Source organism: Tachyglossus aculeatus, chromosome 1 (genome assembly GCF_015852505.1).
Source record: "Tachyglossus aculeatus isolate mTacAcu1 chromosome 1, mTacAcu1.pri, whole genome shotgun sequence".
Classification (NCBI taxonomy): Eukaryota; Metazoa; Chordata; class Mammalia; order Monotremata; family Tachyglossidae; genus Tachyglossus; species Tachyglossus aculeatus.
Genome location: NC_052066.1, coordinates 136,365,859 through 136,385,864, shown reverse-complemented (window position 1 = coordinate 136,385,864; position 20,006 = coordinate 136,365,859). Strand labels below are relative to the sequence as shown.

The window sequence follows — 20,006 nt, the reverse complement described above, 5'->3', positions numbered from 1 at the left end:
GATCACAGGCATGGGAGTCAGATGACCTGGATTCTAATTCTGGTTGTGTCACTTGTCTGCTGTGTGACTTGGAGCAACTCACTTAACTTCTCTGTGCCTCAGTCTCTCATCTGCAGAATGGGGATGCAATATCTGTTCTCCCCCCTTCTTAGACTGTGAGCCCCACATTAGACCTGATTATCTTCTACTTCAGCACTTAGTATAGTGCTTGGTACATAGGAAGCGGTTAACAAAAACCACAGTTATTACTAGTGATGGCTTTAAGGAGCTCAGTGGCTAGTTATTAAATTAGATATGGAAGTAGTAGCAGATCTCTGGCCAATCTATAAAGCATATTTAGTTTAATCCCTTAAATTCCACAACTACAAGTCTGCAAAAGTTCCTTTTGTGCCCCAGATTAGGGGTGGGAGGGAAAATCACTCCACTTTTGAGCTAATGTGCATATGTTGTGATTTCATCTTCAGGGACCCTGAAATCTGGCGTTTAGCCTGCTTGAAAGTGTGGGGTAGGAGCTGTATGAAACTTGTTCCGTACACCTCCTGGAGGGAAATGTTTTTAGAGCGGCCCCGTGTCCGTTTTGATGGTAAGTTGAAGTTCTTCGAAATCAGTAGGTATTTCATAGTTGACTAACAGCCACAGAAACCTTTCAGCCCTTTTATATATATTTGTAATTTATTGTGAGCCCATCTTCCAGACTACAAGCCCGTTGTTGGGTAGGGATTGCCTCTATTCGTTGCCAGATTGTACCTGCCAAGTGCTAGTACAGTGCTCTGCATCCAGTAAGCGCTCAATGAATATGAATGATTGAGTGAATTTATATTAATGTCTGTTTCCTCCTCCAGACTGTAAACTCATTGTGGGCAGGGAATATCTGCTTATTGTTAAATTGTTTATTGTTATTCTCCCAAGCACTTAGTAGAGTGCTCTGCACACAGTAAGCGCTCAGTAAATACGATCGAATGAATGATTGAACTGCTCGGGGTCGTAAACGCCATCCTGGCCATGGTCTCCCAGCACTAGCAGCTTCAAAGGAGACTTCGAGGAGCGGTGCGACGGTGCCGTCCTGGCCATCAAACCCCATGCTTAGGGTTAGACACTGGCACCGTTGCTGAGTGGAGGACCCGAATTGCCCCCTCCAACCCCAGACCACCCACCCTTACCCACAAAAAAAGTCAACTCTGCGTGACTTCTCCTCAAATCAGGCAAACAGCGGGGTTTGGGAGAGCCACCGTCCGTGTCTCGGTAAGTGCGTCCCTTGACCACTCTACCGACCTCTCCTCTGGCGCCTGGGTTGGCCGCAGAAAGCAGCGTGGCCTAACGTATAGAGCACGAACCCGGGAGTGAGAAGGACCTCCCGGCTCCTGCTGTGTGCCCTTGAAGTGAAGTGACTTCTCTGGGCATCAGTTACCTCATCTGTAAAATGGGGATGATGGCACTAAGCCCAACCTGATTTGCTTGTACCCACCCTGCTGCTTAGTGCAGCCCCTGGCACGTAGTAAGCGCCTAACAAATACCTACAATTATTATTACTATTATTAAGCAAGCAAGGGCAGGCCAGAGTAGGGCCAGAGGGCAAAATGGAAAAAGTGTGTACGGTGAGACGGGGGTGGGCAGTAGGGAGGCACAGGTCTGGGCCCTTTTTTTCCTGACAACAGCAGCTGCTATTCAATGCAGCTACTACCCACTTCATTCATCCGTTCCATTGTATTACTTGAGCGCTTCCTGCCCAAACCTGGAGCTGGACACTAATCCTCCAACCCGATCCCCAGCTCTCCTGCAGATACCCATATTGTTGGTTTGGGAAAAGTGTGGGTATGGAGTTCTCTAGTTAAGGACGTAGCTTGTCCCTGACTTTCCCTCCAACGGCCCTGATGACCGTGAATTTATCTCAGCACTTCTTGATGCAGCGTGTTCGTCCCGCATTAGTGAATTCCATATGCTATCTGTTGGAGGAAAGTAACCTCTCTTGTTTAGCTGCTAAAAATGCAGGTGGCAGTTTAGAGTTCATGGCTTCTATTCCTGTAACCGGTGGATTGTTTTGCAAAGGAAACTTTTCCTCTCAAGACCTTAATTTTTCCCTTTTGGTCCTTTTCTGCAGGGGTGTATATCAGCAAAACAACTTATATCCGCCAAGGAGAACAGTCTCTTGATGGTTTTTACAGGGCATGGCACCAAGTGGAATATTACAGGTACAACTGTCCTAAACTGAGTGAGTGAAACCTTATCTCCCCCGCTTCTCTCTAGCTCTCTCTCTTTCTCTCTGTCAAAGTACAGCCTACAGCTTAGCAAAGTACAGCTTCCATTTCTCCCTCTCCATACAAACTGGTTTGCCCGTTTTCTGCTCAGTTTTTGCCTCAGCATACAATCAGTCTGGTATTTATTGAGTGCAGAGTAGGGTACTAGGCACTTGAGAGAGTCGGCAGGCATGCTTTCTGACCAAAAGAAGCTTTCCAGCTAGAAGGGGAGACGGACATTAATATGAAGGACTTAGAGACTCCAGGTGGTGGGCTCACCTGATACCTGATCCAGTGGTCCTTTGGTTCCCACGCTCAGAAACTTTGAAAAGATTCTTAAACTTCTCTGTCAGACTAAAGTAAGCTTTTGAAATCACATCCGCACCTCTTCAGCTTTTTTGTAGTATTTTTTTTTATGGACTCTACCCATTTTCCCTCCGCCTTAATATATCCGTGTGGCTTTTCCTAGGATTTAGTGGCCTTCTCGGCTTCTCTTCCTGGGAGTGACATTCTCTACGGCCATGTCTACTGGCCGGTTGAGGATAGTTCCAGGCGACAATGGTCTCGGGCTCATTAGATCGCTCCCAGCTGGAATTTTTGAGATTTTGAGAATTTTGAGAATTTTTGAGAGCTTCCGTTGCCGTATTGCCTTTGGGCCCAGCTCCTGGGAGCTCCGGGAAGTTTTCCCGTTTGCCTGCTACAGCGGGGGTTGGGGTGCTGGCATTTCTGCACTGCACCCCCTTATCCCCCCCCGAGCCAGACTCGGGTATCGCCTGGAGGGCGACAGCAGAGCTAGGGGCTGGAGTGGGGGACGGGAGCCTGAAACATCCGCCTCCCCCTGCTCCGATTGACAAGAAAGGTCAGGATTGCTCCCGGAGCGATCGCAGACGGGAGGCTGGTGGAATGCGGCTCCGGAAAAGACCACCCCGCTGACCGGGCCTGCTAATGGTAGTTTGGCACTTTACCAGGAGGTTTTCCCCAAACGCATTCGGGCCCAAAATGGACTCTTCTTCAGGAAAATATATTTCCGGCCCATGAAGACTCCAGCTCTTCCTCTCTCATTCAGAAGAGATTTTCTTTTGTTCCCAAGGGAAGAATCTGACGTTAATATTGTCAGCATCTGCCATTCTTAATCTGGATAATTCAGCTCACAAAAATTCCTTGGCCGTAATAGCGTATGTATTGTGGTCAAATCGAGTTATTTTTGCCTCCCTGAGTAGTTTGCTAGTTTAAGCCCAACTTAAGTACATTTTCTTTCCTCTCCTGAGGCGATAGTAAGATCTCGGTGTTGCCCTCTTCTGAAGAGCGTCTGGCGCTTTCCATTCTTCCCTTTCACCCACTTGTTGGACCGAATTTGGCCTCAGGCCCATCTGTGCTTACACAGGGAAGAGAGCCCAAGAGGACCAATCAAACGAGTGTCTGTTCTCAAAATGCCGAGACTCGTTAGGATCATAGTTTTTCCCCTGCATCTTTATGTCGAGAATTTGGCCCAGAAAACGTTGAATTTTTTGGCTGGCGGGGCATTTGTTTTTTTGCAGATATATGAGATTCTTCCCCGACGGCCAAGTACTGATGCTGACGACACCCGAGGAGCCTCAGTCCATCGTTCCTCGTTTGCGAAGTAGGAATACCAGGTAGTGAGAGTCTCAAACTCAGCTAAATCCGTCCTTCAGAATCGCGGCTAGCAGTCGCGATGAACTGCCCGCGGGCGTCTGTTTTCCCGTAAGCATTAGCTATGGATGTGAGTTAATTAACAGACCCGAGTGTTGAACCGTGTGTGTCTTACCTTGTAGAACTGATGCAATCCTGCTTGGTCATTACCGCCTGTCCCAGGACACAGACAATCAAACCAAAGTATATGCTGTGATCACCAAGAAGAAAGAAGAAGTGAGTAGCCCGGGGAGGCATTGCCGTTTCTCGCTTTCCATTTCAGCTCAGGGCGGTTGTTTCTACCGTTACGTGGTACCGTGCTCCTGTCAAAGTTTGTGTTTTGGGAAAGTCACATTTTAGGGAGAAAGCAGCGTGGCTTAGTGGAAGAGCCCGGGCTGGGAGTCAGAAGGTCCTGGGTTCTAAACCCAGCTCCGCCATTTGTCTACTGTGTGACCTTGGGCAAGCCACTTAACTTGTCTGTGTCCCAGTTACCTCATCTGTAAAATGGGGATTACATAGGGTGAGCCCTATGTAAGACAACCTGATAACCTTATATCTACCCCAGTGCTTGGCACATAGTAAGCGCTTAACAAATGCCATCATTATTATTATATAGTAACCGTTCGTTCGACAGGAATTAACAGGCTAGTGGGTAGGCGGTTTTAATACTAACACCGTGACTGCCATTTTTCAGGACGAGCGCTTCAGCGTGGTCTAGTGGATAGAGCATGAACCCCTAATCCCGGCTCTGCCGCTTGTCTGCCGTGCGACCTTGGGCAAAACTGTTCACTTCTAGTACAGTGCCTGGCACATAGTAAGCGCTTAACAAATACTATAATATTGTTTTATGTGGGATAGAGACTGTGTCCAACCCAATTACCTTCTATCTACCCCGGTACTTAGTACAGTGCCTGGCGCATAGTAAGCACTTGCAATTCATCAGTCAATCAATCAATCGTATTTATTGAGCGCTTACTGTGTGCAGAGCACTGTACTAAGTGCTTGGGAAATACAAGTCGGCAACACATAGAGACAGTCCCTACCCAACAGCGGGCTCACAGTCTAGAAGGGGGAGACAGAGAACAAAACCAAACAAACTTGCAATTCATCAATATTATTATTATTATTATTATATTATGATCACCTCCAGCAGAATGCCGTATACCCCCACGATTCATAGCTACCGTACTGCGTTAAGTACTGTAAAGTTGCAAAACCCAAAAAACTGCAAAATACAGTAAGGCTTGGAAAGAAGCTGGAAAACATTGTAGCATAACATCCTGACTGCCTCCAGCCATGAGGGGAGATTAGGTATCCAGCAAGTAGTCCACCGGTCATCACGTTTCCGTCCTTCGGTAGGAAAGACTCAAGTTCCAAAAGCGTCGGTATCTCTCATTATGTTTTCTTGGGTTAAAACTGCCAGGGACTGGGCGCAGAGAGGACGCAGAGGGAAAGGGCTCACTCGGGCTGAGGGGAAAAGTCTAGGCTTGGAAGCTGAACTTAATCTAGGGGAAACTGCAGGAAAAGCAGAATCCTGGAAGACAGGGTGAGGTGGGGAGGGGCTCCCTGGATCAGCCCCTTTTCTCCTTCGATCCCGCAGTCCACTCCTTCCTAAGGATAAAAGGAACCACCCGGCACTTAGTCAGTTGGGAAGGGATTAGCTCCCGGGGAGGTTCTTGGCCAAAAGCGGGCCTCACCACTCGGCTGGCCTCCTGTCACCGCCATCTCTTCCTCCTCACTGAGTGGCTTGGGAAGTCAGGGGAGGCAAGGGGAGAGGGCGGAGATAGAAGTCGTGGCCACCCCTGTGTGGGAAGGAAGTGGTGCTCTCTACATTGGCACTGCCAACCAGCTGGCCCAAAGGCTGGGCAGTACAGTACTGTCACTCCTGCCTCAGCGTCCTCAGACAGCACAGGCCTCGGAGGCTTCTGATTCATTCAGTCATATTTAGTGAGCGCCTGCTCTGGGCAGAGCACTGGACTAAGCACTTGGGAGAGTACAACACAATAATAGACGTGTTCCCTTCCCATAACGAGCTTACAGTCTAGAGCAGGGGAGACAGATAGTAATATAAATAAATTACAGGTATGTACAAAAGAGCTGTGGGGCTGGGAGGGGGGACAAAGGGAACGAGTCAGGGCAATGCAGAAAGGAATGGGAGAAGAGGAAAAGGGGGTCTTAGGGAAGGCCTCTTGGAGGAGATGTGCCTTCAATAAGGCTTTGAAATGGGGGAGAGTAACTGGCTGTCGGATTTGAGGAGGAAGGGCATTCAGAGCCAGGATGTGGACGAGAGGTCGGCATTCTAATTCCGGCTCTGCCACACGTTTGCTGTGTCACCTTGGGAGGGTCGCTTCACTTCTCTGGGCCTCAGTTATCTGTAAAATGAGGATTAAGAGTGTGAGCTCCATGTGGGACAGGGTCTGTGCTCAACCTGATTGACTTGTATCTACCCCAGTGCTTAGTTAGAACAGTGCTTGGCGCATAGTAAATGCTGAACGAGTACTATTATTATTATTATCATGCTGATCTGGTGCAGCCTTGAGGTATTTCTCCCCTTTACCATTTGAAATGGCTGTATGGGGGTCAGTGCTTCTGGTGGGGGGAAAAGGGTGGAGTTTCAGTGACTCACCCATTGGAGTGATCTGGCCCACTCCCCTGTTGATTTAAGTGAGCCTGGTCTGGTGCCCCCAGAGTGGACAAATCCAGCCTAATAATCAGCTCGTGGGCCAAGGGGGTGACTGTTACTTCCACCTTGAAATTAGACGGACATTGATAACCAGGCAAGCTCACTTAGGCTGCCAAGTTTTAAAAGTTCTGAGACAAATCAAATTGTTGGGGAATTTATAGAGAAGTGTTGGCCAAAAAATGTGGTGGTGGAACAGTAACCAAAGTCAGTGCTGGTGTCCTTAAAAAAAAAAAAAAAGCGATAAGGCTTACCTATACCTCTTTGGAGTGGAAGAACTGATTTGGTCTTGTCATCTGGGCTTTATCACAAGATTAAATCCAGATTTTGGTTAATATCAAAGAGGTGCAGCTTTATTATACTTTTAACCTCAACTATTCTAGAGTCTACTTAAGTAGGCTGACCAATGCATACATATTCCTAGAGAGTTTTCCATCATAGTAAAAACAAGGGTCCCCGTCAGGCTGTTATGGTGGTGTTTTTTCATTGTTGTCTAATGATACTTGCCAAATTCATTCAATTGTATTTATTGAGTGCTTACTGTATGTAGAGCACTGTACTAAGCGCTTGAGAAAGTACAATACAAAAAAGAGTGACAATCCCAGCTCACAACGAGCTCACAGTCAAATGCTTACTATGTACCAAGCGCTCTACTGAGCACTGGGGTAGATATAAGATAATCAAGTTACACAGTCCCCGTCCCACATGGGACTAACAGTCCTAGTAGTAGGGAGAACAGGCAATAAATCCCCATTTTACAGATGAGGAAATTGAGGCGGAGAGAAGTGACTTGCCCAAGGTGACACAGCAGACAAGGAGTCGGATTAAAACCCGGGTCCTCTGACTCTGACGCGTGGCTCAGTGGAAAGAGCCCGGGCTTGAGAGTCAGAGGTCATGGGTTCAAATCCCCGTTCCACCACTTGTCAGCTGTGTGACTTTGGGCAAGTCACTTCACTTCTCTGGGCCTCAGTTCCCTCATCTGTAAAATGGGGATTAAGATTGTGAGCCCCACATGGGACAACCTGATCACCTTGTATCCTCCCCAGTGCTTAGAACAGTGCTTTGCACATAGTAAGCGCTTAATAAATGCCATCATTATTATTATTATTGTATCCTCCCCAGCACTTAGAACAGTGCTTTGCACATAGTAAGCGCTTAGCAAATACCAAAATTATTATTATTATTATTACTAGGGTCCCACTAGGCCACGTTGTTTGTGTCTGTGACGTTTCCCCATTAAAGAGAACCCAGAGATGTCCAGGTCTGCTTGCCTTTGCGTAATGATTCTTTATCAATTTCACTAACCTCGTCTTCTTTTCTAGAAACCGCTGGATTACAAGTATCGATTTTTTCGCCGTGTTCCCGTGCAAGAAACAGATCACAGTTTTCACGTTGGGCTCCAGTTGTGTTCCAGTGGCCGCCAGAGATTCAACAAACTGGTCTGGATACATCATTCGTGCCACATTACGTACAAGTAAGCAAAAATGGGTCTCTCTTTTCCCTGCTCCCACTGGGGTCCCCCCCGCTTGTCCAATCCCCCGGCTAATGAAGATTCATCCAGTCGTATTTATTGAGCGATTACTGTGTCCAGAGAACTGTACCCATTAGACACATTCCCTGCCCACAGCGAGTTTTCAGTCTAGAGTGATGAGATGATCATTTTAGTACATTGGGAATATCAGCAGGTCACGGGCATGAGTGGCATCTGAGAGGGTACAGCATCCTAGACCTTAAGCTCCACGTCTACACTGTAAGCTCGTCGTCTGCTAAGCGTTAAATTGTACTCTTTCCATTCATTCGATCGTATTTATTGAGCGCTTACTGTGTGCAGAGCATTGTACTAAGCGCTTGGGAAGTACAAGTTGGCAACATATAGAGACGGTCCCTACCCGACAGTGGGCTCACAGTCTAGAGGGGGGGACACAGACAACGAAACAAAACATTAACAAAATAAAATAAATAGAATAGTAAATATGTACAAGTAAAATAGAGTAATAAATCTGTACATACATATATACAGGTGCTGTGGGGAGGGGAAGGAGGTAGGGTGGGGGGGATGGGGAGGGGGAGGAGGGGGCTCAGTCTGGGAAGGCCTCCTGGAGGAGGTGAGCTCTCAGTAGAGCTTTGAAGGGAGGAAGAGAGCTAGCTTGGCGGATCAACTGAGGAGGAAGACTGGTGTCGCCGAGGACCCACAGACCCCCGCGACCCCCGCCCGGCCCGCTCCTCTCCAATCATGGGGGTCACTTGGTAGGGTCGCAGGGTTCGGCTTGGGGTTCCTTGAGGGGGAGGGGTGGAAAGGGAGCGAAGGGCCCAACCTCCCCACTCCCCATTGACATCATCATCCTCATAATGATGGCATTTGTTAAGCACTTACTATGTGCCAAGCACTGCTCTAAGCGCTGGGAAGGATACAAGGTGATCAGGTTGTCCCACGTGGGGCTCACAGTCTTCAAAGACCTACTAAGAGCTCACCTCCTCCAGGAGGCCTTCCCAGACTGAGCCCCCTCCTCCCCCTCCCCCCCACCCTACCTCCTTCCCCTCCCCCCAGCACCTGTATATATGTATGTACAGATTTATTACTCTATTTTACTTGTACATATTTATTCTATTTATTTTATTTTGTTAATATGTTTTGTTGTCTGTCTCCCCCTTCTAGACTGTGAGCCCACTGTTGGGTAGGGGCCATCTCTATGTGTTGCCAACTTGTACTTCCCAAGCGCTTAGTACAGTGCTCTACACACAGTAAGCGCTCAATAAATACGATTGAATGAATGAATGACCGTCTCTATATGTTGCCAACTTGTACTTCCCAAGCGCTTAGTACAGTGGTCTGCACACAGTAAGCGCTCAATAAATACGATTGAATAAATGAATGAATGAGCGGAGGGAGGGCATTCCAGGCCAGGGGGCCTGACGTGGGCCGGGGGTCGACGGCGGGACAGGCGAGAACGAGGCCCGGTGAGGAGGTTAGCGGCGGCAGAGGAGCGGAGGGTGCGGGCTGGGCTGGAGAAGGACAGAAGGGAGGTGAGGTAGGAGGGGGCCAGGGGATGGACAGCCTTGAAGCCCAGGGTGAGGAGTTTTTTCCTGGTGCGTAGGTTGATTGGTAGCCACTGGAGATTTTTGAGGAGGGGAGTAACATGTCCAGAGCCTTTCTGCACAAAGATGATCCGGGTAACAACGTGAAGTATAGACTGAAGTGGGGAGAGACAGGAGGATGGGAGATCGGAGAGGAGGCTGATGCAATAATCCAGTCAGGATAGGATGAGAGATTGAACAAGTAGGGTAGCAGTTTGGATGGAGAAGAAAGAGCGGATCTTGGCGATGTTGCGGAGCTGAGACCGGCAGGTTTTGGTGACGGCTTGGATGTGAGGGGTGAACGAGAGAGCGGAGTCGAGGATGACACCAAGGTTGCGGGCCTGTGAGACGGGAAGGATGGTAGTGCCGTCAACAGTGACGGGAAAGTCAGGGAGAGGGCAGGGTTTGGGAGGGAAGATAAGGAGTTCAGTCTTGGACATATTGAGTTTTAGATGGCGGGCGGACATCCAGATGGAGATGTTCTGAAGGCAGGAGGAGACGCGAGCCTGGAGGGAGGGAGAGAGAGCAGGGGCAGAGATATAGATTTGGGTGTCATCAGCGTAGAGATGATAGTTGAAGCCGTGGGAGCGAATGAGGTCACCAAGGGAGTGAGTGTAGATTGAGAACAGAAGGGGACCAAGCACTGAACCTTGGGGAACCCCCACAGTGAGGGGATGGGAGGGGAAGGAGACTGAGAATGAATGACCGGAGAGATAAGAGTTGAACCAGGAGAGGACGGAGTCTGTGAAGCCAAGGTTGGATAGCGTGGTGAGGAGAAAGGGGTGGTCCACAATGTCAAAGGCAGCTGAGAGGTCCAGGAGGATTAGGATAGAGTAGGAGCTGTTGGATTTGGCAAGCAGGAGGTCATTGGTGACCTTTGAGAGGGCAGTTTCTGTGGAATGTAGGGGACGGAAGCCAGACTGGAGGGGCTCAAGAGAGTTGGCGTTGAGGAATTCGAGGCAGCGGGTGTTGACGACTTGTTCAAGGAGTTTGGAATGGAATGGTAGGAGGAAGATAGGGCGATAACTAGACGGGATTCACTTTCCAGTGAATCATACAGTACGCTGCACAGAGTAAGTGCCCAATAAATACCATCGATTGATCCCAAGGTAAACCCCGTGATTTGTAATTCCATTGATCAGTTTGTGACCTTCCAAACTTTCTAAGCTTGATCCCTGTCCCCTCCATAAGCGCTTGGGAGAGTAAAATAAAAATAGACACATTCCCTGCCCACAAGGAGCATACAGTCTAGAGGGGGAGGCAGACAATAATAAATGATTTAATTGGCATTTGTTAAGTGCTTACAGTACGCCGAACACCATGCAAAACACTGGGGCAATGCATTGTAATCAGATCAGACGTACCCTGTCCCACATGGGGCTCACAGTTCCCCTTCTTGTGTGGGGATGGGTTGGCAGGCAGCAGTGTTGAGTCTAAGCATCCCCACCGTGGTCCACACTACACTCTGCTCTCCGGATCATTTTTCTACAACAACGTTCAGTCCGTGTTTCCCCACTCCAGTGGTTGCCCATCCACCTCTGCATCCAACAGAAACTTGTCACCATTGGCTTTAGAGCACTCGGGCTCCTTGCCCCCTCCTACCTCATCTTGCTACTCTCCTACTACCAGCCAGCCCACACACTTAGCTCCTCTAATGCCAACCTACTCACTGTACCTCCATCTCGTCTGTCTCGCTGCAGGCTGGTCGCCTACATCCTACCTCTGGCCTGGATTTATTTTGACAGTTTTGACACCTGTCTACTTGTTTTGTTGTCTGTCTCCCCCTTCTAGACTGTGAGTCCGTTGTTGGGTAGGGACCGTCTCTAGATGTTGCCGACTTGTTCTTCCCAAGTGCTTGGTACAGTGCTCTGCACTCAGTAAGCGCTCAATAAATACGACAATGAATGAACGCCCTTCCTCTCCACGTCCGACAATTACTCTCTCTACCTTCAAAGCCTTTTTGAAGGCACATCTCCTCCAAGAGGCCTTCCCTGACAAAGCCCTCATTTCCCTCTCTCACACTCCCTTCTGCATCTCCCTGACTTGTTCCTTTTATTCCCCGCTGCCCCCTCTCCCTGCAAGTCCCACAACACTTACATACATATCCATAATTTATTTATTTTAATGTCCGTCTCCCTTTCTAGACTAAGCTCACTGTGGGTAGGGAATGTGTCTATTATACTGTTTATTGTACTCCCCCAAGTGCTTAATGCAGAGCCATGCATACAGTAAGTGCTCAGTAAATACAACTCATTGATGAAGGTGTCTGATACGTAGGATATTTCATGTGGTGGACAGGTTCAGTAGGAATCCTGAGCTAACTAATGGGGGTGGCAAAGATAATTCTGAGGAATTCTCCCGGGCTACCTCCTTTTTCTTTTTTATGGTATTTTTTAAGCACTTACTATGTGCCAGGTTCTGTACTAAGAACTTGGGTAGATACAGGCTACTCATGAGGCTCAAAGTCTTAATTCCCATTTTATAGATGAGGTGATCGAGGCACAGAGAAGTGAAGTGACATGCCCCAGGTCACAGCAGAAAATAATAGTAATGGTGGTGGTATTTGTTAAGCGCTATGTGCCGAGCACTGTTCTAAGCGTTGGGGTGGATACAAGGTGATCAGGTTGTCCCACGTGGGGCCCACAGCCTCAATCCCCATTTTCCAGATGAGGGAACTGAGGCCCAGAGAAGTGAGGTAACCTGCCCAAAGTCACACAGCTGATATGTGGAGGAGCTGGGATTAGAACCCATGACCTCTGACTCCCAAGCCTGGGCTCTTTCCACTAGGCCCCGCTGCTTCTACCTCCTGCTGGCTTGTGGCTCCTCGGTACAAACAAATGGGGCTTTTGTGTAAAATTTTTACCTGCGTGTTGCAGCGTTCCTGGTGCCCTCCGAGGCCAGGTGGAAACACAGCTGGCAGGTATTCATTAATTCAATTCATTCAGTCGTATTTATTGAGCGCTTACTGTGTGCAGAGCACTGGACTAAGCGCTTGGGAAGTACAAGTTGGCAACATATAGAGACAGTCCCTACCCAACAGCGGGCTCAGTCTAGAAGGGGGAGACAGACAACAAAACAAAACATATTAACAACATAAAATAAATAGAATAAATATGTACACATAAAATAAAACTATTAATAGAGTAATAAATACATACAAACATATACAGGAATATATATATATTCATTCATTCAATCGTATTTATTGAGCACTTACTGTGTGCAGAGCACTGTACTAAGCTCTTGGGAAGTACAAATTGGCAACATCTAGAGACGGTCCCCACCCAACAGCGGGCTCACAGTCTAGAAGGGGGAGAGAGCTTTAATATATATTCAAAGATGCACTAACTAGATGGTGAAAACTGAGGAAGGGCCTCTCTAGAAACCGTGTTAACGACTAATGATGAGGTTTTAAACGTGTGGACAGTGATAACAAAGGCTACAGGGGACAGTCACCGGTTATCACTTCGTTAGGAATTTCCGGGCAAGGCCCGGTTTCTGGAAAAGGCGACAACCCGCATTTCATCCCTCTGGGGGAAAAAAAAAAAAGCCCAATTCCCGCTCTCTGACGTGGTTTTGCATCCCTATGGAAGGAGCTTTTGGCTCCTACCTGACCTCCACAGTCATTCTAGACTGTGAGCCCGCTGTTGGGTAGGGACCGTCTCTAGATGTTGCCAACCTGGACTTCCCAAGTGCTTCGTACAGTGCTCTGCACTGGGATCCGAGAGCCTGAGTGGTAGGATGCAAATCCCTGATACAACGGGTCATTTCTCCCGGGAGGCTTTCCGTTCCAAGGTCCTCGTGCCTGGCCGAGGCTTGTCCGGCACCACTCCCTTTCGCCATCACCTCGGGCCGCTCTCTATCGCGGCAGATTCTGCCCCTCTAGACTGGAAGCTTGCTGGGGGCAGGGAACGCGTCTACCAACTCTCCCAAAGGCTTAATACAGTGTCCTGCACAAAGTAAGTGCTTAATAAATAGGACTGATTGGTCCAGCCAAGTGTCCCCCTCTCTCTCCCCCGCTTCCAATCCTTATTGAAGGCACAACTCCAAGAAACCTTTCCAGACTAAGCCCCCCCTTTCCTCGTCTCCCACTCCATTCTGCGTCACCCTGACTTGCTCCCTTTATTCATCCCCCATCCAAGCCCCACAGCATTTATGTACTTATCTGTAATCTGTATTATCTGTTTCCACTCTTGACCGTAAGCTCATTTTGGGTGGGGAATGCGTCCTTTATGTTTTTATATTGTGCTATCCCAAGCGCTTAGTGCAGTGCTCTGCACACAGTAAGTGCTCAGTAAATACGATTGAAGGGACCACTTTACCACGGGGAGCAGCTTTAATTGCATTTTGGCCAGTAAGAGGGACAGCAAGACCAGACAAAGAGTTGTGCTGAAAAATCACTTGGGCACCCCCTCGACCACTCTCTGTAATGTTGGCATGCCGCTTGACCTCTCTGCTCCAGTTTCCCTCTCCGTAAAATCAGAGGTGGTGAGACCTCATTCTCAGCATGGCTTACTGGAAAGAGCCCAGGCTTGGGAGCCACGGGCTGTGGGTTCTAATCCTGCCTCCGTCACTTATCAGGTGTGTGACTTGGGGCAAGTCACTTAACTTCTCTGGGCCTGTTACTGCATCTGTAAAATGAGGGTTAAGACTGTGAGCCCCGCATGGGACAACCCAATTACCTTATATCTACTCCAGCTCTTAAAACAGTGCTCGGCCCTTAGTAATCGCTTAACAAATATCATCATCTCATATTTGACTCCAGGAGCAGGGCACTCATTCCCAGCGGCAGTACTAGCTCCCTCCATCCCTTCCGTGATTAGATTATCCAACTGGAGCAGGCATTTGCCCGAGTCGTTTGGAGAATCAGAGGACTCCGACAGCAACTCTAACACCCCCCGCACCTCTGGTCTCCTTAAAAAGGCAACCCTCTGAGCTGTATTGATAAGGGAGCGTGGCTCTCAGTCCTCTAGGACGCCTGGGTCCCAAGGACACCAGAGCAGCCGAGCACATAGGGATCCCCAGGGGCACCATTCCACGCTGCGGGCAGTGCCCGGCGATCCCAGCGGGACTGGGACAAATTCCCAATTGTCCCTGTCCGGTTCGTCCACACCCCCCCGTCCCCCCCACCCGCTGCAGTTCACTGGGATCCCGGTGGAGCTTGGAGCCACCTGCCTCATTCATTCAATCATTTATTGAACGCTTACTGTGTGCCAAGCACTGTACTAAGTGCTTGGGAGACAACAGCATAACATCAGACCCATTCTCTGCCCACAGTGAGCTCGTGGAAGGGGAGAATCCAGGCCTTATTATGCTTAGAGAAGCAGCGTGGCTTAGTGCAAGGAGCCCGGGCTTGGGAGTCAGAGGTCGTGGGTTCTAATCCCTGCTCTGCCACTTCATCATCATCATCAATTGTATTTATTGAGCGCTTACTGTGTGCAGAGCACTGTGCTAAGCGCTTGGGAAGTACATGTTGGCAACATATAGAGACAGTCCCTACCCAACAGGGGGCTCACAGTCTAAAAGGGGGAGACAGAGAACAAAACCAAACATACTAACAAAGTAAAAAAAAAATAGAATAGATATGTACAAGTAAAATAGAGTAACAAATATGTACAAACATATATACATATATACAGGTGCAGTGGGGAAGGGAAGGAGGTAAGATGGGGGGGATAGAGAGGGGGACGAGGGGGAGAGGAAGGAAACTGCCACTTGTCAGCTGTGGGACTTTGGGCAAGTCATTTAATTTCTCTGAGCGTCAGTTACCTCATCTGTAAAATGGGGATTAAGACTGTGAGCCCCATGTGCAACCACCGGATTCCCTTGTTTCTACCCCAGCGCTTGGAACAGTGCTTGGCACGTAGTAAGCGCTTAAATACCATCATCATCGTCTGTCCCTTACCTCACCGGAACCGCATAGCAGCGTGCCCCTGAAGCCCTACGCAGTTAACAGTGCCCGAACTCTAAATGAAGTGAATCCCAGCCAAGAAAGGATGCTCCTTAAAGGATTTCCATTTGCCTGGAATTTAATCCGTGACCACCTCTCTCTCTCTCTCTAGGTCTACAGGGGAGATTGCAGTCACCGCGTTTGAAATCGACAAGATGTACACCCCGTTATTCTTTGCCCGAGTGAAGAGTTTTACTGCATTCTCAGAAAAGCCTCTGTAAAGAAAGCTACATCTCTCCTCGTCTAATTCCTGCATGAATACAAAAAAAGCAGCGTTTAGAGTAAAAGAGCACTTAAGTTATAAATGTGTACAGATTTTGAACTTGTTTTGATTGTCGGCGTTTCTTTTGAGACATATGTAAACTGGTAATCTTTTCTTTTTGATCTGGGGGGGGGATTCATTTGAGGGGAGTCTTGTTTTGAGAACAAGGTGACCCCTTGTTGTAAACCCATTTTGGCTGTGGAGTTTTGCCTGTTTTAATCATGCCACTTTTGCAAGGACATTTGCAAGCATCTCCCCAGAATGCAAACCTGTATCTGCCTGTTTCCACATTATTTACGTGAGTCAGGGAAGAGCCGCCATGGAAAGCCATTTTGCTGTTTGTAGTGACTTAGTGTACGTGCTTCTCAGGCTCAAATTGTGAATCTCCGCTGAAGACCCTAAATAAATGTTTTCTTTCCAGAAAATCTACTTGGGGTTGCCTGTTAAAAATTATTTGGGGTATGAAGTTGTCTGAAGAGCTGGGAGCAAAGGGAAATTAGAGGCTAGACGTTTCCTTTCAGTTCGTACTAAGATGCTATGAATAATGTCCTGTGGGGATGGGAACTGCTTACGCGCCAAAGGTAAACTAGAACCAGGCCCATGGAAATTATATCTAAGGCTTTGTCTCCAATCTGTTCTATCAGGTGACTTCCCAAGACCATCACTCTTGTTCTGATGTTTTATACTGAGTAGATTAGTGTCATCACATTCAGCTGTTGGTCGAGAAATTTCTGTATCACTGAATTTAAATGAGATTTTTTTTTTAATCTTTGGTCCAGTTCTCCTGCAGTCACTGCCGAAGAAAATTGAATTCATAATCACAGAGGTCATTTTTTTTAACTATTAATAAAGAGTACCACATTTGTCACCTTGATCGTGGAAACATTTTCCAACCAGGGCACTGGGAAATGACTTTTCTCCTCAGTTTGAATTGGTTTTTAATCCAGTTTTTCCAAGTCATTGGAATAGCAACCATTAAAGCATTTCAAAATCTCCTCCAAGGAGTGGGGTAGGGATCATCAATGGTATTGAGCATTTAATGTACACAAAGCACTGTACTAAACACTTGGGAGAGTACAACAGAGTAAGCGCATTGTAGGCAGGGAATGTGTCTGTTTACTGTTGTACTCTCCCAAGCGCTTAGTTAAGTGGTCTGTAATAATGATGATAATGATGGAATTTATTAAGCGCTTACTATGTGCAAAGCACTGTTCTAAGCACTGGGGAGGATACAAGATTATCAGGTTGTCCCATGTGGGGCTCACAGGCTTAATCCCCATTTTACAGATGTGGTAACTGAGGCATAGAGAAGTCAAATGACTTGCAGCACTCATATATGATTGAACGAACAAGAATTGGTAGACCCATTCCCCCCCCCCCCCGCACCCGCAATGAGCTTAATCAACAAACAAGGAGGGATGTGCGTCCAAATGCTTTTAAGAAACTTAGAACCCTCTTTTTTAATGGTACTTGTTAAGCATTTACTATATGTCAGGCACTGTAATAAGCATTGGGGTAAATACAAGCTAATTAGGTTGGATGCAGTCCGTGGCCCACATGGGGCTCACAGTCATAATCACGCCTAGAGAAGCAGCGTGGCTCACTTTAAAGAGCCCGGGCTTGGGAGTCAGAGGTCATGGGTTCTAATCCCTGCTCCACTACTTGTCAGCTGTGTGACTTCTGGCAAGTCACTTCACCGGCCTCAGTTACCTCATCTGTAAAATGGGGATTAAGACTGTGAGCCCCACGTGGGACAACCTGATTATCCTGGATCCCCCAGTGCTTGGCACATAGTAAGCGCTTAACAAATGCCATCATTATTATTATAATCTCCATTTTACAGATGAGGTGACCGTGGCACTGAGAAGGTAAGTGATTTTCCCAAGGTCACGCAGCAGAGAAGTGGCGGAGCCAGGAATAGAAGCCAGGTCCGTCCTCTGACGCTCAGGCCTACGCTCTTTCCACTAGGCCACACTGCTCCCTTTTGATGTGTTGAAGAAAGCTTCACGGCCTCCGTGTTATGTTCGAAAGGGTATGTCAGAGAAAAGTCGATTACTGTTCATGTCATTTCTAGCACTAGAGTGAGTGGTGGTCAATGGGTGGAGTTCCCTCTGCTCATCAAGGCCAGCTCAACTTCAAGAAATACAGAGCTTTATATACACAGCTGGTTCAGAATCCTAGGTTTCCATGTAATTGAGGAGCACAATACATGAGGTATACCTTAAGACAGACAGCAGTAAATTTGTACTCAGCTAATTGTTCAACCGCACCTGGTTCTCACTATGGAGAAAAGATGGCCAAATAATAATAGTAATAATAATAATGTTGGTATTTGTTAAGTGCTTACTATGTGCAAAGCACTGTTCTAAGCGCTGGGGGGATACAAGGTGATCAGGTTGTCCCACGGGGGGCTCACAGTCTTAATCCCCATTTTAAATCAATCGTATTGAGCGCTTACTGTGTGCAGAGCACTGTACTAAGTGCTTGGGAAGTACAAGTTGGCAACATATAGAGACGGTCCCTACCCAACAGTGGGCTCACAGTCTAGAAGGGGAAGATGGAGAACAAAACAAAACATTAACAAAATAAAATAAATAGAATAGATATGTACAAGTAAAATAGAGTAATGAATATGTACAAAAATATACATATATACAGGTGCTGTGGGGAAGGGAAGGAGGTAAGGCGGGGGAGATGGAGAGGGGGAGGAGGGGGAGAGGAAGGAAGGGGCTCAGTCTGGGAAGGCCTCCTAACCTTCCTCATTTTACAGATGAGGTAACTGAGGCCCAGAGAAGTTAAGTGACTTGCCCAAAGTCACACAGCTGACAGTTGGCGGAGCGGGGATTTGAACCCATTACCTCTGACTCCAAAGCCTGTGCTCTTTCCACTGAGCCACGATGGTGTGCTTGCTACGTTCCAGGCTCTGTACTAAACGCTGGGGTGGATACAAGCAAGTCGGGGTGGGCACTGACCTTGTCCCGCATGGGCTCACGGTCTAAATCCGCATTTAGAGGAGGTAACCGAGGTACAGGGAATGAAGTGACTTACCCAAGGTCACACAGCGGGCAAGTGGTGGAGGCGGAATTAGAACCCATGACCTTCTGGCTCCCGGGATCATGCTCTACTACGCCATGTGGCCTCCCAGCATGATGAAAACAGCCAGGGTTCATGATCTTGCTGAAAGAGGAACAGACTCATCCCATCTCAAGACTGGTGTACCTCAGTCCCCGATGAGGCAGATATCCGGACAGGAGAAACAAGGAGAGGATACATGATATTCCTGCTTTGAGTAAATGGAGACTTGGCCGCACAAAATGGAGTCCAGGCCTAAAGGCCCATCACGTTCCAGCCTTTTGATATTCTACAACTCCTAGAGACTAGTCACTGGAGTTACTCTTCTCCACTCAATTTAGGAGACAGTCAAGCAGGCCTGGATACAAAACTACTCGGAGGGATGAGAAGAAGTTAATGCAAGGCCCAGACCACTCTACTTCCAGAGACTATTTATGTCTCTTCCCTGATGTTTGGCATTTTTGCCTGATAGACGATGACGGTGTTAGGGAAGCAGTGTGAGCTAGCGGAAAGGGCACGGGTTTGGGAGTCAAGAAGATCTGGGTTCTAATCCCAGCTCTGCCATTTGCTTACGTGATCTTGGGCAAGTCATATAACTTCTCTCTACCTCAGTTTCCTCAACTGTAAAAGAGTCAACCCTACTCCCTCCTAATTAGACTGTGAGCTCCATGTGCAGTGCTCGGCATTCATTCAGTCATTCAATCGTATTTATTGGGTGCTTACTGTGCAAGCACCTAATAAATACCATTAATAATATAATAATAGTTGAGAGGGAATAGATAGGATCTATTGTCAGACTACTAAGCCTAAATTTAGATCTTTCCCTAGTACCCGGATTTAATTCAGTTCGTGGTCACATTATATAATATTTATTATCTCCATTAACTGGCCACTTATGGTAGTAACTGCCTGCCAGTTTTTATTCCGACTTAACCTAATTGCCTCCTGTTTATAGAAAATGTTGTCCCCTGTAATGTTTGACTTGAATATGGAAGACGGAGTTTAGTCTCCACAACGAGTCTCTGGGGAGGTGTTCCTGATTTCCAATCATTTCTTTGAAGGTTGGAGTCTGCATACACTCGG

General features: G+C 47.7%; 1 protein-coding gene across 1 annotated transcript; it reads left to right on the top strand.

The window, feature by feature from the left end:
• Positions 1-420: 420 nt before the first annotated feature.
• Positions 421-16,280, top strand: FBXO9 (F-box protein 9). Its single transcript, XM_038748675.1, has 6 exons — positions 421-583; positions 2,099-2,189; positions 3,773-3,868; positions 4,028-4,121; positions 7,887-8,038; positions 15,702-16,280. Exons 1-6 carry the CDS (start codon positions 436-438, stop codon positions 15,808-15,810), a joined length of 690 nt encoding a protein of 229 aa, XP_038604603.1. The 5' UTR covers positions 421-435; the 3' UTR covers positions 15,811-16,280.
• Positions 16,281-20,006: the final 3,726 nt, after the last annotated feature.

Bases quoted from the DNA above. Each gene is read 5' to 3' on its own strand.
- FBXO9 (XM_038748675.1), top strand. From the start codon at position 436: ATGTGCATATGTTGTGATTTCATCTTCAGGGACCCTGAAATCTGGCGT. The intron at 4,122-7,886 runs GTGAGTAGCCCG...CTTCTTTTCTAG, and splicing joins TCACCAAGAAGAAAGAAGAA to AAACCGCTGGATTACAAGTA. The intron at 8,039-15,701 runs GTAAGCAAAAAT...CTCTCTCTCTAG, and splicing joins TCGTGCCACATTACGTACAA to GTCTACAGGGGAGATTGCAG.